Source organism: Megascapheus bottae, chromosome 3, assembly GCF_031878675.1.
Source record: "Megascapheus bottae isolate mThoBot1 chromosome 3, mThoBot2.hap1, whole genome shotgun sequence".
Lineage (NCBI taxonomy): Eukaryota > Metazoa > Chordata > Mammalia > Rodentia > Geomyidae > Megascapheus > Megascapheus bottae.
Window position 1 is genome coordinate 85,012,036 of NC_143511.1, and position 12,177 is coordinate 85,024,212.

At 53.8% G+C, this 12,177-nt stretch overlaps 1 protein-coding gene across 4 annotated transcripts; it reads right to left on the reverse strand.

The window, feature by feature from the left end:
• Positions 1-955: 955 nt before the first annotated feature.
• On the reverse strand, positions 956-10,747 carry Ak1 (adenylate kinase 1). Of its 4 annotated transcripts, none has more exons than XM_090330707.1 (7): positions 10,661-10,747; positions 7,053-7,091; positions 5,740-5,775; positions 5,482-5,645; positions 4,549-4,665; positions 1,368-1,559; positions 956-1,193 (listed from the first exon to the last, which is right to left on the reverse strand). In XM_090330707.1, exons 2-7 carry the CDS (start codon positions 7,057-7,059, stop codon positions 1,125-1,127), a joined length of 585 nt encoding a protein of 194 aa, XP_090186833.1. In that variant the 5' UTR covers positions 7,060-7,091; positions 10,661-10,747; the 3' UTR covers positions 956-1,124. The 4 variants fall into 4 exon arrangements, with proteins under 4 accessions (XP_090186833.1, XP_090186834.1, XP_090186835.1 ...); XM_090330708.1 differs by lacking the exon at positions 10,661-10,747 and adding an exon at positions 8,529-8,992; XM_090330709.1 differs by lacking the exon at positions 10,661-10,747 and adding an exon at positions 8,397-8,452.
• Between the last annotated feature and the right edge of the window lie 1,430 nt (positions 10,748-12,177).

A 12,177-nucleotide genomic window follows, 5' to 3' on the forward strand; every position in this document is an offset into this window, starting at 1 on the left:
CAATGGTGAAGCCACTCTCTTGGTGAAGAAGAAAAGGACCCGGATGAGCAGAGACAGCCCAGAGGCCAGTGGCCTTCCAGAACTGTAGGGTCCCTGCAGCCCCCTTGGTCTCAAAGGGAGCCTGCCAGGACCAGAACAGGTGTTAAGAACAAGAGAGCCTTCCTCCATGATGACATGATGAGTCGAAGAATGAGAACAGAAGAGGGGAGGTGGTGCTGGGTGGGGAGCCTCCGTGTCCCCCAGGCCAGCACTCCCACGCCAAGCTGTTCTCATCCCCAGCTCCTGGAGCCATGGTTACTGACAGTCCATGTCCCTCACGCAGTGTGCTCTTGGTATAGGGGCTGGAACACAGAGCCTGGGCGCTGTTTTCACTCAAGGCTAGTGTTTTAGCATTTCAGCCACAGCTCCACTTCCAGTTTTTAAATATTTAGTTGGAGATAATCTCATAGACTGCTGGTTTCAAACCATGATCCTCAGATCTCAGCCTCCCGAGTAGCTAGGTTTACAGGTACGAGCCCAGCTCTATTTTAGATGAAAAAGCAGCTCAGAGGGCGGGCTGGGATCTGAATGGGAAAATACAAATGGATCTGCCCTTGGCAAACCCTCAGAGCTTCTGCCACCAAGAACACCAATTCCCTGTCCATGTCACTGGCTGGCATGTGCCATGCCCTCTACCCAGGAGCCCCAGTGACCAGTGTCTTAGTGCCTAGATCACCAAGGGTCAGGCATAGAAACTGTGCTCAGAGAGACAAAGGGGTCAGGAAAGGGGTGCAGAGGAGCCTGAACTCGAGGCTCCAAGAGCAAAAACCCCAGCCTCTCTTACCACGGGGACCCCAGGCCTGATGCAGTCTGCTGTGGCCTGAGCTAGCACAACCTGGCACCAGAGCAGGAGGAGAAGAGTGAGAAGATGGAGCCTCAACTGGATTTGGAAACAAAGAAAAAGGAGTAAAAGCAATGTCCTTTGAAATTCCTTTAGTGCTTGGCCACCCACAAAACAGGATAAGGTGGCTTCCTCCCGCCTGTAGGGAGGCAGGGCGGAGGCCCTGGGCTCTGGCCAGGACAGCCTCAGGTCAGGGCAAGGGTGGGGGTAGGGGGGTTCTGAGTTGAAGAAGGGCTCTACAGGGCTACTTCAGAGCATCCAGGTGGGTGCAGACCTGGGAGAAGACATTGTCCACGGTGCCTTCAGCGTTGACCTGTAGGGAGATGGGCTGTGAGGGCTAGAGATTGAGGCAGGAGCCTGACCTCCCCCAGAGGCCAGGCCTTGCTCCCCAAGCTAGCCACAGTGGACATCAACCTCCCATTTGACTAGTAGGGAAACTGAGGCCCAGGTCACAGTGCCGGGAGGTAGGCCCAGGCGGGAGGCCCACCTTGCACACGATGCCCCGTTTCTCATAGAAGGCAATGACTGGCTCCGTGGCCTTGTAATAGGTGTCCAGGCGCTTCTTGATGGTTTCTTCATTGTCATCCGAGCGCCCACTGGTCTCTCCACGCTTCAGGAGCCGCTGGGTCATCGTGTCAGGACCCGCGTCCACATACAGCAGCAATGTGGGCTTTCCGATCTGTGAGAGGTAGCCAGGGGAGAGGCAGACGCCATGTCACAAGGACCCATTCCTGTCCTATCTTCCCATCCAGGTCTCCAATCTCTCTCCAAGGCAGCTTGAGGGACTTCACTGTTCGGACCTCCACCATGGCTCCTAGCGCCCTCTAGAGAAAGCCAAAGGCCCTATCAGCACTGGAGCCCTGTGTAGTCACACCTTGGCCTTGCCCTCTGCCAGCGTGGCACACCTCGGCCCTCCTCCTGCTCCTTCCATGCCAGACACCTGCACTCTCTCCTCCACTATGAATCTTTTCCCACACACCAGTGCTTGGCCAGTGCTTACCTTAATACCTAGCTTTAGCTAAAACTTTGGTCTTCCCCAAGGGCTTTCCTGGACCCAACCCCGGCCCCCAGCATGCGCTTCCATCCAGGATGGGAGACCTGAAGCCCGAGACAGGACATGACATAAGAAACCAAGGGACCATGAATGGAGGGAGGGCTGCTGAGGGGGGTCTGAGCAATGTCATTGTCATTGGAGTAAAAGGGTCATCTTGGGTGATATGGAAGGGTGGGGAAGAATGAGGCCCCACGTCTTCTCCCTCCATTCAGCCACCAGGGTCCCTCCATAGAATCTCCCATACTGACTGACTTCCCTCTCCTGACAGAGCCATTGTGAACCTCCACAGTCTCAGAGCAGGGCTAGGACTTGGATGCAAACTTCAAGCCTCTCCTCACTAGTCCCCCCAACCTGTCCATCCAGTTAGCCCCCCCCACCTGCAGGCTTATGCACAGCTGTCACCCACACAACGTATCAGGGCCACATGGGTACTACCCTACTTCAGGGGCTTGGGGTGAAAGCCTAATGTCTAGTGTCTGCACCCAGGCTCTCCTTGCCTCTACCCTGCCATGTGACTGTGGGAAGTCCCCAGGCCCTCACAGGCCTTGGTTCCCTTGTTATAATACGCATTGTAAAACATGTTCCTCCCTCCTGGGTGTGGTTAATGAATCAAGAGACTGGGTACCCCAGGCTCATGCCTGTGATCCAAGCTACTCAGGAGGCTGAGATCTAAATATCCAGGCTCAAAGCCAGCCTGGGAGCAGGATATAGTCTGTGACTCTTATTTCCAATTAAGCTAAGGGAGAAGGCCCAGGCCCTGAGTTCAAGCCCCAGCATTGGGACAGACAAACACACACACACACACACACACACACACACACACACACACACCATGAATGGTGAGAGAGATCTGTCTTCAGGGAGTCAAGGGGTCTTTTTGCTACCCAGTGATACGAGAGAGCCTACCAGGTTCCTCTCTTCTAGAAGTCTGTGAGTAGCAAAGGCTGGATTTGGCCACAGCTCCAAGGCCACCCACCTTTCCATCACCCAACAACCACAGAGCTCCTCTCCAATACAGACTTAGCTTTGGGTTTATCCAAGCCTCCAGAGTCATGCATGGGACAATCTTTATCCACCCTTAGTGCAGGTGATGACTGAACAAAGACCGCTATGCCTCTGGAGAGGCTGATGCCTCGGTTTCCCAGACAGAGCATGGCCATTGTTGACCTCCCAGGAGAGCTCTGGGACCTTAAACCACGGTGAGTGGCCAACTCTCTAATCCTCTCCTTCTCCTTCAGCGAAGCCCTGGCGCCCTCTGGTGTCCAGAGCTGAGATCAGCAGCTGGAAGCCCCAGAGGCCACCACAAGAGATTTGCATGGAGCTAGTCACCCATGGTTGCCTCCATTTTCTAGCAGTGGCCTTCAAGTGACCTCAGAGGACTTGTACCCATAAACCAGCACAGAATGTCCAACCAATATCCACTTCACACATAAGGGAACCAAGCTGAGCCAGGCAGAACTTCCTTGAGTTCTTACAGAGAGTCAGAGGTCAAGAAATAGTCTCCTGCCGGGCGGAGTGTAATCCTAGCTACTCAGGAGGCTGAGATCTGAGGATTGTTGTTCAAAGCCAGCCAGACATTAAAGACCATGAGATCTTATCTCCAATTAACCACCAGAAAACCAGATGTGGCAATGTTGCTCAAAGGGTAGGGCAGTAGCCTTGAGCTGAAGAGCTCAGAGACAGAACCCAGGCCCAGAGTTTAAAACCCAGGACAGACAGACAGACAGGAAGGAAGGAAGGAAGGAAGGAAGGAAGGAAGGAAGGAAGGAAGGAAGGAAGGAAGGAAGGAAGAAAGTGTCCTACCCTGGCTACAGGCCACAGAGGTCTGGATGAGCTGAGGTCGTCCAGAGTCCTCTCCCTCCTGGTCACCTGTCGTCCCATGTGCCCCCACCCCCACCCCATGGCCTTGTACAGGTAGCACAAATGTGTGTATGCATCGTGTATAGACAGACAGACACACACACACATACACACACAGACACACACGGACTGTGTCTCTGCCCGCATGTATACACGTGTGTGCTGTATTCTTGGCCTCATGCAGTGCCTGTGGCCTTGGGTAGGTGTCCTGTGGTCATACATGTTTCCTGTGGACAAGCATGTGCTTGTGTGGAGTACCCCACCCTAAGGACAATGTTCTTCCATTCGAAGAAGCTGAAAGCCATTAAGCCCAAGGCCCACTCTTTCCAGTCAGGCTCCCCTTGTCCCCTGGAAAGAGATTGATGCCCTTCTCAGCACCCCAGGTTCCAACCAGCCCCAAACCTGGCCCCCTCTCCCACACATCCTGCTTTCCTCCCGTCAGTAGTATATATGGTTCCAGCCCTTGCCAGTGCTTTCCCTGTCCCTCTCACGATGGGATCATGAGGTGATTTTCCTTCAAGGAAGCTGACAAACCTATCTTCCCACATTTTTCAGATGGGGAAAATGCCCGATCCAAAGTCTCAAGGAGTGGAGCTGAACGATGAGCCTACTATGGTGATTCTTCCTTCTATAGCCTTTAGACTTTACAGAGTGAGCTTCAGAACAGTCTTCTGGTCAAATCTCTTGACCTTCACCTTCACAAGCCTCTCCTGCCACCCCCTTCTCTCCCCTCAGCCCCAAGCCCGTGACTTACCCGACGCTCAAACTCTTCTCCTTGTTGCACCTCTCGAGGGTAGCCGTCAATCAGGAAGCCATTGGATGTTTCAAGTTTGGCTATCATGGCTTCTCGAAGCATTTCCAGCACAGTCTCCTGCAAGCAGGGCACCAAAGAAAAGGACTGAATCTCCTTTCTCCAGCCCCTTTTCTAGGGTTTTACGGGCTCCAGTCCTGCCTCTGAGCTGCCCTCCTCACTTGAGCACCCGTGCCCTAGTGAGTCTCACTCTCCAGTGGCCTTTTCTGGTGGAGGACTTGGGCGGAGCGTGATTCATGGAACCCCAGCTGCCCAGTCCTTTACCAGGCCCTGAAGATTGAGGTCCTTCCCACCCTGGGAAACTCTGCGTCTGGGGAGGGGAATGACAGTGACAGCTGGCTTGTATTTCCAAGGATGGCATGGTTTGTATGGGTAAAGAAGAGGGCTACTGCCTTACAAGATTAGGGGGGTCGGGCCGGGAGTTTGGCCTAGTGGCTAAAGTGCTTGCCTAGCATGCATGAAGACCCGGGTTCGATTCCTTGGTACCACATACATAGAAAAAAGCCGGAAGTGGTGCTGAGGCTCAAGTGGTAGAGCTCTAGCCTTGAGAAAGTCCAAGGACAGTGCTCAGGCCCTGAGCTCAAGCCCAGGACTGGCAAAAAAAAAAAAAAAAAAAAAAAAAAGAAAGAAAGAAAGAAAAGATTAGGGGGGTCTTAGTCCAAATCAGAGGAGTTGGAGGGAAGAGGTGGTCTGAAAGCCTTGACCAGGCAGGAAAGGACACGTGGTTTGAATGGACAGAAAGGCCGAGGTGGCAGGAGAGGTGAGGGGCAGGGCAGGGCTCCACAGGTCTTGGGTCTTTTCCTAAGAACAGTGGGGAGCCACAGGAGGCAGGGTCAGCAGGTCACAGACTTTTCTGGCTGGCATCCTCACACTCACCAGTGGCACCAGCTGGCCCTTCTCCATGATTTCTGCCAACTTCTTGCCCCTGTCTGAGCCAGAGTTGACCTCAGCACGCAGAAGGTCTCCAGTGGAGAGGTGGGTGTAGCCATACTTCTGTACGATTTTCTCACACTGGGTGCCCTTCCCTGAGCCAGGCCCACCTGCGAGGACCCACAAGTTCAGTGCTCCCCAGAGATACAGGCTTCCAGGGGCTGCCAGGGCCCCTCCCCAAGACCCTCCCTACTTGAGACTCACCCACCACAAAGATAATCTTGGTTTTCTTCAGTTTCTCTGTGGAAAAAGCAGGAGGGAAAGGTTCAGCCCCATGTTAGAAAATAGCCAGAGAGTTCGCTCAGAACTGGGGGAGATCACAGAAAAGATGATGTTCCAGAACAAAAGGGCCCAGAGGATAAGAACACAGCTGAAAGCCTGGGTGCCAGCTCCCACAGCACCGCCCTGTGGGTGGCTGAAGGTCAGTCACCTTTCCCCTTCCTGGGTCCCTCTTCAAGTTAGTAAAGTATCAACAGCTTATCCTTCTGTTTTGCTGTGTCTCTTGTCTCTCCCAGGCCTGGCTGCCCCACCAGTACTAATGTGGAGGAGTTGGCAACCACACTGTATGTTGCCATGGAGACAGTTGGGGGGGAGGAGCATGCTGTGGTGGGCAAGTCCAATTCCTGTCCAGACAGGGAGGGGAGCTTAGAACGGCCCAGGCTGGAACGCTGCTCATAGGAGAGCATTTGCCTACCGTCCACATTCCACAGCAACCCCCAAAAAGAAGCACTCAGACCACTGGGCCAAAAAACTGAAGCCTAAAGAGGAAGAGGCTTAGTCGACATGTCAGAACCCAAATGGGGACCTGCCTCCACTTCTGACGCTTCCCCCGCACCGCGTGACTGCAGAGCTGGAGCACTAGACCTCTGGCTTTTGTCCCTGCCTCTGGAGGTGATGGGTGTGGTAGCCCCCAGGGAGGGAAGGAGGATGAAGGGGACAGCCTAGAACTGGCAAAAGCCGCAGCCCTGTGGCAGCCGATGTTTGGAGTTAAGGTCTCCGGGGCAGCAACCAAGCCCTCTGGGTACCTTTAAGAGCTGCTCAGGATCAAGGCACAAGGCCAGGAACTAGGTGGGTGACCCTGGCAGAAATCAGGGCTGACCATTCCTGGCTATCTGCCCAACCCATGGTGCCCTGTGAGTCCCAGCAAGATCGACAGCTCAAGGCCTGTAGCTCTCTCTGAGTGACTAGAAAAGTGAGCACAGTCAGCACACTTGGAACCTGTCCACGGGGCAGCCTCCCCCACCAGCCCCTTCCCAGCACAGACCCACCCTTTACAGAGGCTAAGACTCAGCTCCATACATAAGAGTGTGGGAGGTGAGTTCCGACCCCCACCCCATACAAAAAACCTCGGGGAGGCCTCAATCCGTTCTAAAATTAATCTTGGCATGATGCATCCTCTGAGAGGCTGAAGAAGGAGGCCGGAGGCTCCAGACAGACCGCAGGACCACCTCCAGCCCTCCCAGCCCCCCAGATCTGCCCTTCACAGCCAGACACAGGCAACACTGAGAGCCTCATACCTTCCATCTTGCTGAGGTCCTGGGAGCCGGGTCAGCACTCTGCAAGTCAAGGCATGGGACGTGAGGGCTTCTCCCCACCCTGCCTAGGCTTCCACCAAACCTCACCCACAGCACCAGCAGGTGTGGGCCAGACTCGGACGCACCATTGGAAGCCAGAGGAGACAGGGAGGTCCCGGAGGCGGGCTGACCTTGGCAAAGTCACTTTCCTGTTGGCTTCCATTACCTCACCTGTCCCAGGAGAGCTTTGGTCTCCAGAAGGACCAGGGTGGAGGCTGCACAGATGGGAGGAGATAGAACTCTACCCTGGAAACTCTGCCCAGACTCCCTGACAATGCTCCCCAGAGCCAGGAGAGCTCAGAGGAAGGCAGAGGAAGGATGGTGGCACAGAGGCCCAAAGCCTGTCTGTGGGACATCTCTCTTCCCAGTTGGTGTGAGTGTGTGTGTGTGTGTGTGTGTGTGTGTGTGTGTGTGTGTGTGTGTGTGTGTGCGTGTGCCTATCTGCGTGCTGGTACTAAGGCTTGAACTCAAAGCCGGCACCTCTATTTTCAGCTTTTGTGTGTGTGTGTTGTACTGGTCCTAGGTCTTGAACTCAGAGCTTAGGCATTGTCCTTGAGCTTTTATGCTCAAGAATTATGGCTAGCATTCTACCACTTGCACCAAAGCTCTGCTTCTGGCTTTTTTCTTTTACTGGTTAAATGGAGCTAAGAGTCTCATAGACTTTCCTGCCCTGGCTGTCTTTGAACCATGATCCTTAGATCTTAGCCTCCCTGAGTAGCTAGGATTATAGGTGTGAGCCACCAATGCTAATTGCTGGCTAGTTGAAAATAAGGCTCAGGCTGGGAATGTGGCTTAGTGGTAGAGTGCTTGTCTAGCATACATGAAGCCGTGGGTTTGATTCCTCAGTACCACATAAACCAAAAATAAAAAAGGCTGAAGTGGTGCTGTGGCTCAAGTGGTAGAGTGCTAGCCTTGAGCAAAAAAAAAACCTCAGGGAGAGTACCCAGGCCTTGAGTTTAAGCCCCAGAACTGGCAAGAAAAAAAGAAAGAAAGAAAGAAAGAAAGAAAGAAAGAAAGAAAGAAAGAAAGAAAGAAAGAAAAGAAAAGAAAGAAAAAGAAAGGAAGGAAAGAAAGAAGAAAATGAGTCTCAAGGCCATTTCTGCCCCAGCTGGCTTTGAACAGCGGATCCTCACATCTCAGCCTTGCCCTGCCCACTTATCCCCACCCCATCTTGGCCCTGCACACCCCCGGCCCCAGCTCCTGATCTGGATCCTGGCACCATGTCCCTGCCTCCCAATCTGGATCCTCTCTCCACCTGTGCCCCTCCCCTCACACACACTTCCTTACGCTAAGAAGGTCTGGGGCCACTGTTCCAGATGTTTCCTTAGAGAAACAACAAAACAAGTCACAGGCTGGCTTACAACTATCCCAGTAAGGCCTCTTCAATTTCCAGAACAAAACTTGAAAGCCTCGACCTACCTTGTGGAAGCAAGCCCTGGTGATCTGGCCTCTATCACCTCAGCAGCATTAGCCACTCTCAATTGGCTGTAATTCTGTCACAATGCCCAAGATGATGATGCTCTCTTTAGGCCTTTGTGACCTTGCACCCAATTGTGATGCCTTTAGGCCTCAATTCTGAGTCACCTCCTCCAGCAAGCCTTCCTAGATTTCTCCCTCCACTCCAACATAGGCAGTACCCTCTCTGAGTCCATCTTTCTTTCTTTCATTCTTCCTTCTTTCCTTTCCTTTCTTTTTATTTTTCTCGGTATTTGTAGGAGGGTTTGAACTCGGCCTGGGTCCTGTCCTTGAGCTTTTGTGCTCAAAATTAGCGCTCTATCACTTGAACCATAGCTCCACTTCTTCTTCTTTTTCTTTTTTTCTTGGTAGTTAGTTGGAGAGAGGTCTCACAGCTGGGCACTGATGACTCATGCTTATGATCCCAGCTCCTCAGGAGGGTGAGACCTGAGGATCACAGTTTAAAGCCAACCCAAGCAGGAAAGTCTGTGAGATTCTTATCTGTAATTAACCACTAGAAAGCCAGAAGCGATGCTGTGGCTCAAAGTGGCAGAGCACTAGCCTTGAGCAAAAAAGCTAAGGGACAGCACCCAGGTGCTGAGTCCAAGCCCCACAACCTACAAAAAAAAAAGTCTCCTGGACTTCTTGCCTAGACTGGCTTTGAACTGCGATCCTCAGATCTCAGCTTCCCTCACTGAAAAAAAAAAATTGTGCCAAGACTGGGATTTGACCTCCCAACTCAGGGTCTCTCTCCTCTTTCCCTCTCCCTTTCACTCTCCCCTTGAGCCACAACTCCAGATCCTCTCTGAACTTCGGAGGTTCAGGAATGGGGTCCGTGGCTGCACCTCGGACCTCGAGCTGATCAGCCTAGCTGGAGCTTCCTTCCATCCGGCTCACCATCTGGGAGAGAGAGCTAAGTCTGGAAGGACGGGGTAAATGAGCTTCAGGGCCAGCCAGGGGTCGAGCTCAGGTCTAGCCAGACCCGGAGCAGGGCATCAGCAGCTTTGCTGATGCCACAGTGACCCAAGGCGTGAGCTACCTCTTCGTCCTGCTGCGTGTGCAGAAGAGACCTCTAGCTGCCAAGCACCCCTCGGTCCTAAGCCAGGAGCATCGCACGGAGGCCCTGGGACGTGGCCTGCCCTCCCCCTGTCCTGGTAACCTAAGCCCTTCTCTGTCGTGGGGACTCCTGCCACTTCCTTGGTCGAAAATAACTTGCGTCGTGAGGAGCCCTCCCAAGAGCCAGGGGTCCAGCAAGGAGTTGAGTTACAAGCTGAGCACCCAGGCCTCATGGGGCCCCTGGAACAGGACCCCAACAATGGAGCCTGACCCACCCAGGAGTCACCAGAGCACAGTGACTTAACCCCATCACCACACAGGCTGGCATGGTGCCTGAGAGCAGCCCTCTTACAGCTTGCAAGCTGCTAGGATTCAACTCCTACCTCTGCCACTCAGCTGTGTGCCCTTGGGCAAGCCTGGGCTCCGTCTCTGGCTCCTCCACTGCTGCTGAGAGGTCGGGGGTGGGCAGCTGGGCAACCCCTTGCCCAGGGTTTCTCCCTACCAGGACTCTAGAGCTAGGAGTCCAGTAGCCAGGGGCCCCTGGTCCCCCAGTACTTGAAGTGATATGACAGGTAGGTTCTCTAAGCACCTAACCCAGGACTTCTGGGTGCAGGGAGCCAGCCTAGAGCCTCCTTCCCTGGGCCTTAGCTGGAATAAGCCCAGAGCAGGGACCCTGAGCCCCAGGAATGTAGGCTAGGACAAAGGGGTCTACAAGCTGGGAGGGGCTACAAGACTCATTCTCCCTCTCCCTCCCACCCTTCCCCTTTCTTCTTCCCTCCCTTCTCCCCCCATCTCCCCCACCCCCGAGATTCACAAAGGCACAGTAGTATGGCACAAATCCCCAAACCCATAGCCAAGAGAACACGTACAAATACACACGGATCATAACTATGGATACACCACACACACACACACACACACACACCCCAAGGGGAACAGAGACAAACACACTGCCCCTCCCCCCGGTGGCACTTCCCCACTCCCTGCAGAGGGGCCCCCACAAGGCATCCACATGGACTGTTGGGCGGTCGCACACTGACCTGGGGGTGCGGTGGGCGCCGGGGCCAGTGCGTGCCCTGCCCGTCCTCACCAGCCGCCTGCAAAGGCGACTATTTATAAGGCTGTCAGCGCACTGCATGCTGGGAGCCAGCACTCCACGACGGCAGGCAGGGAGGGAAGGAGGGAGGGCGGGAGGGAGGGAGAGGAGGAAAGGGGGACCGGACTAAGCAGAGCCCTGATGGAAGCCAGGGCAAGACTGGCACCTCACTGTGTACCCCAGGGGCTGTGTTCCCACACCTAGTTTTCTATTCCTGTTACCTCCATTGTTCCTGTTCCACTGAAGGGGACTTCTGTGACAGTGGGGGAAACTGAGGCCCAGAGCGGTGAAATACTCTGAATAAAATCCAGCAGTGTGGTCCAGGTGCCCATGGCTCACATCTGCAATTCTACCTATCCAGAAGGCTAAAATCAAAGGATCACATTTCAAAACGAGCCCAGGAAGGAAAGTCACCAGAGGCTTCTCTCCAATCACCCTCCCGTAAAGCTGGCAGTGGAGCTGCGGCTCAAGTGGTAGAGTCTCCTTATTGAGGGATAAAGCTAAAGGGGAGCATGAGGCTGAGTTCAAACCCCAGTACCAGCATAATTAAAAAATTAAATAAGGGCTGGGAGTTTGGCCTAGTGGTAGAGTGCTCACCTAGCATGCACGAAGACCCGGGTTCGATTCCTCGGTACCACATACATAGAAAAAGCCGGAAGTGGTGCTGGAGCTCAAGTGGCAGAACTCTTGAGTAAAAGGTGTCCAAGGTCAGTGCCTAGGCCCTCGGTTCAAGCCCCAGGACTGGCAAAAAAATAAATAAATAAAATAAATAATTTTGGTGAACGAATGAGTTCAAGGCTGGAAAAGAAGACTGGAAAAAGGTTCTAAAGCTGGGCCTTGGGGTCAGGGAGAGGGGGCAATAGGAGGTGGGGGGAATACAAGATGGGGTGGTCCAAAGTGGGCCTGGTTTATTAGCATGGCATCATCATCATCCACCTCAGGTGACAGGCACAGGCCCAGATTCAAAAGCTAGGGGACAAATAAGAAGATAGGTTTGGTTCTGGCAAGTGACTGGAGGTTCTTAAAGAGGGCTGTGGAGAGGTGGGTTACCTTTATGAAGAGGAAAGCTAACTTTGGTGAAAAATAGCCAATCTCCATAGGTCCCACCTGAAGGGGTGAGACGGGGTTGGAGGAGGAGGCTCTGGTTCTCCTGCCTTCTGCATCCCCTGCTCGAGTGAGCATCAGAAACTGACTGCTTTAGACCCCTATAAACCTTGCCTCATGTCCAGTGGGCAAACTGAGGAACTGCAAGTGATCTGGGAGAAAGTCTACCCAGAAACCTGAGCCTGGCCCAGATTCCCAGAAAACCTCTGCCTGGAGTTGAACGCATGCCCTGGCGCCAGGCCCACTGGACAGGACAGGATGCCCCACGGGGCATCCATATCAGGACCCAGTAAGGACTGCCTCGGCCTTCCATGTTGTCATCACCACCTTCCAGTTACATCCTGGGCCTGGCCACCT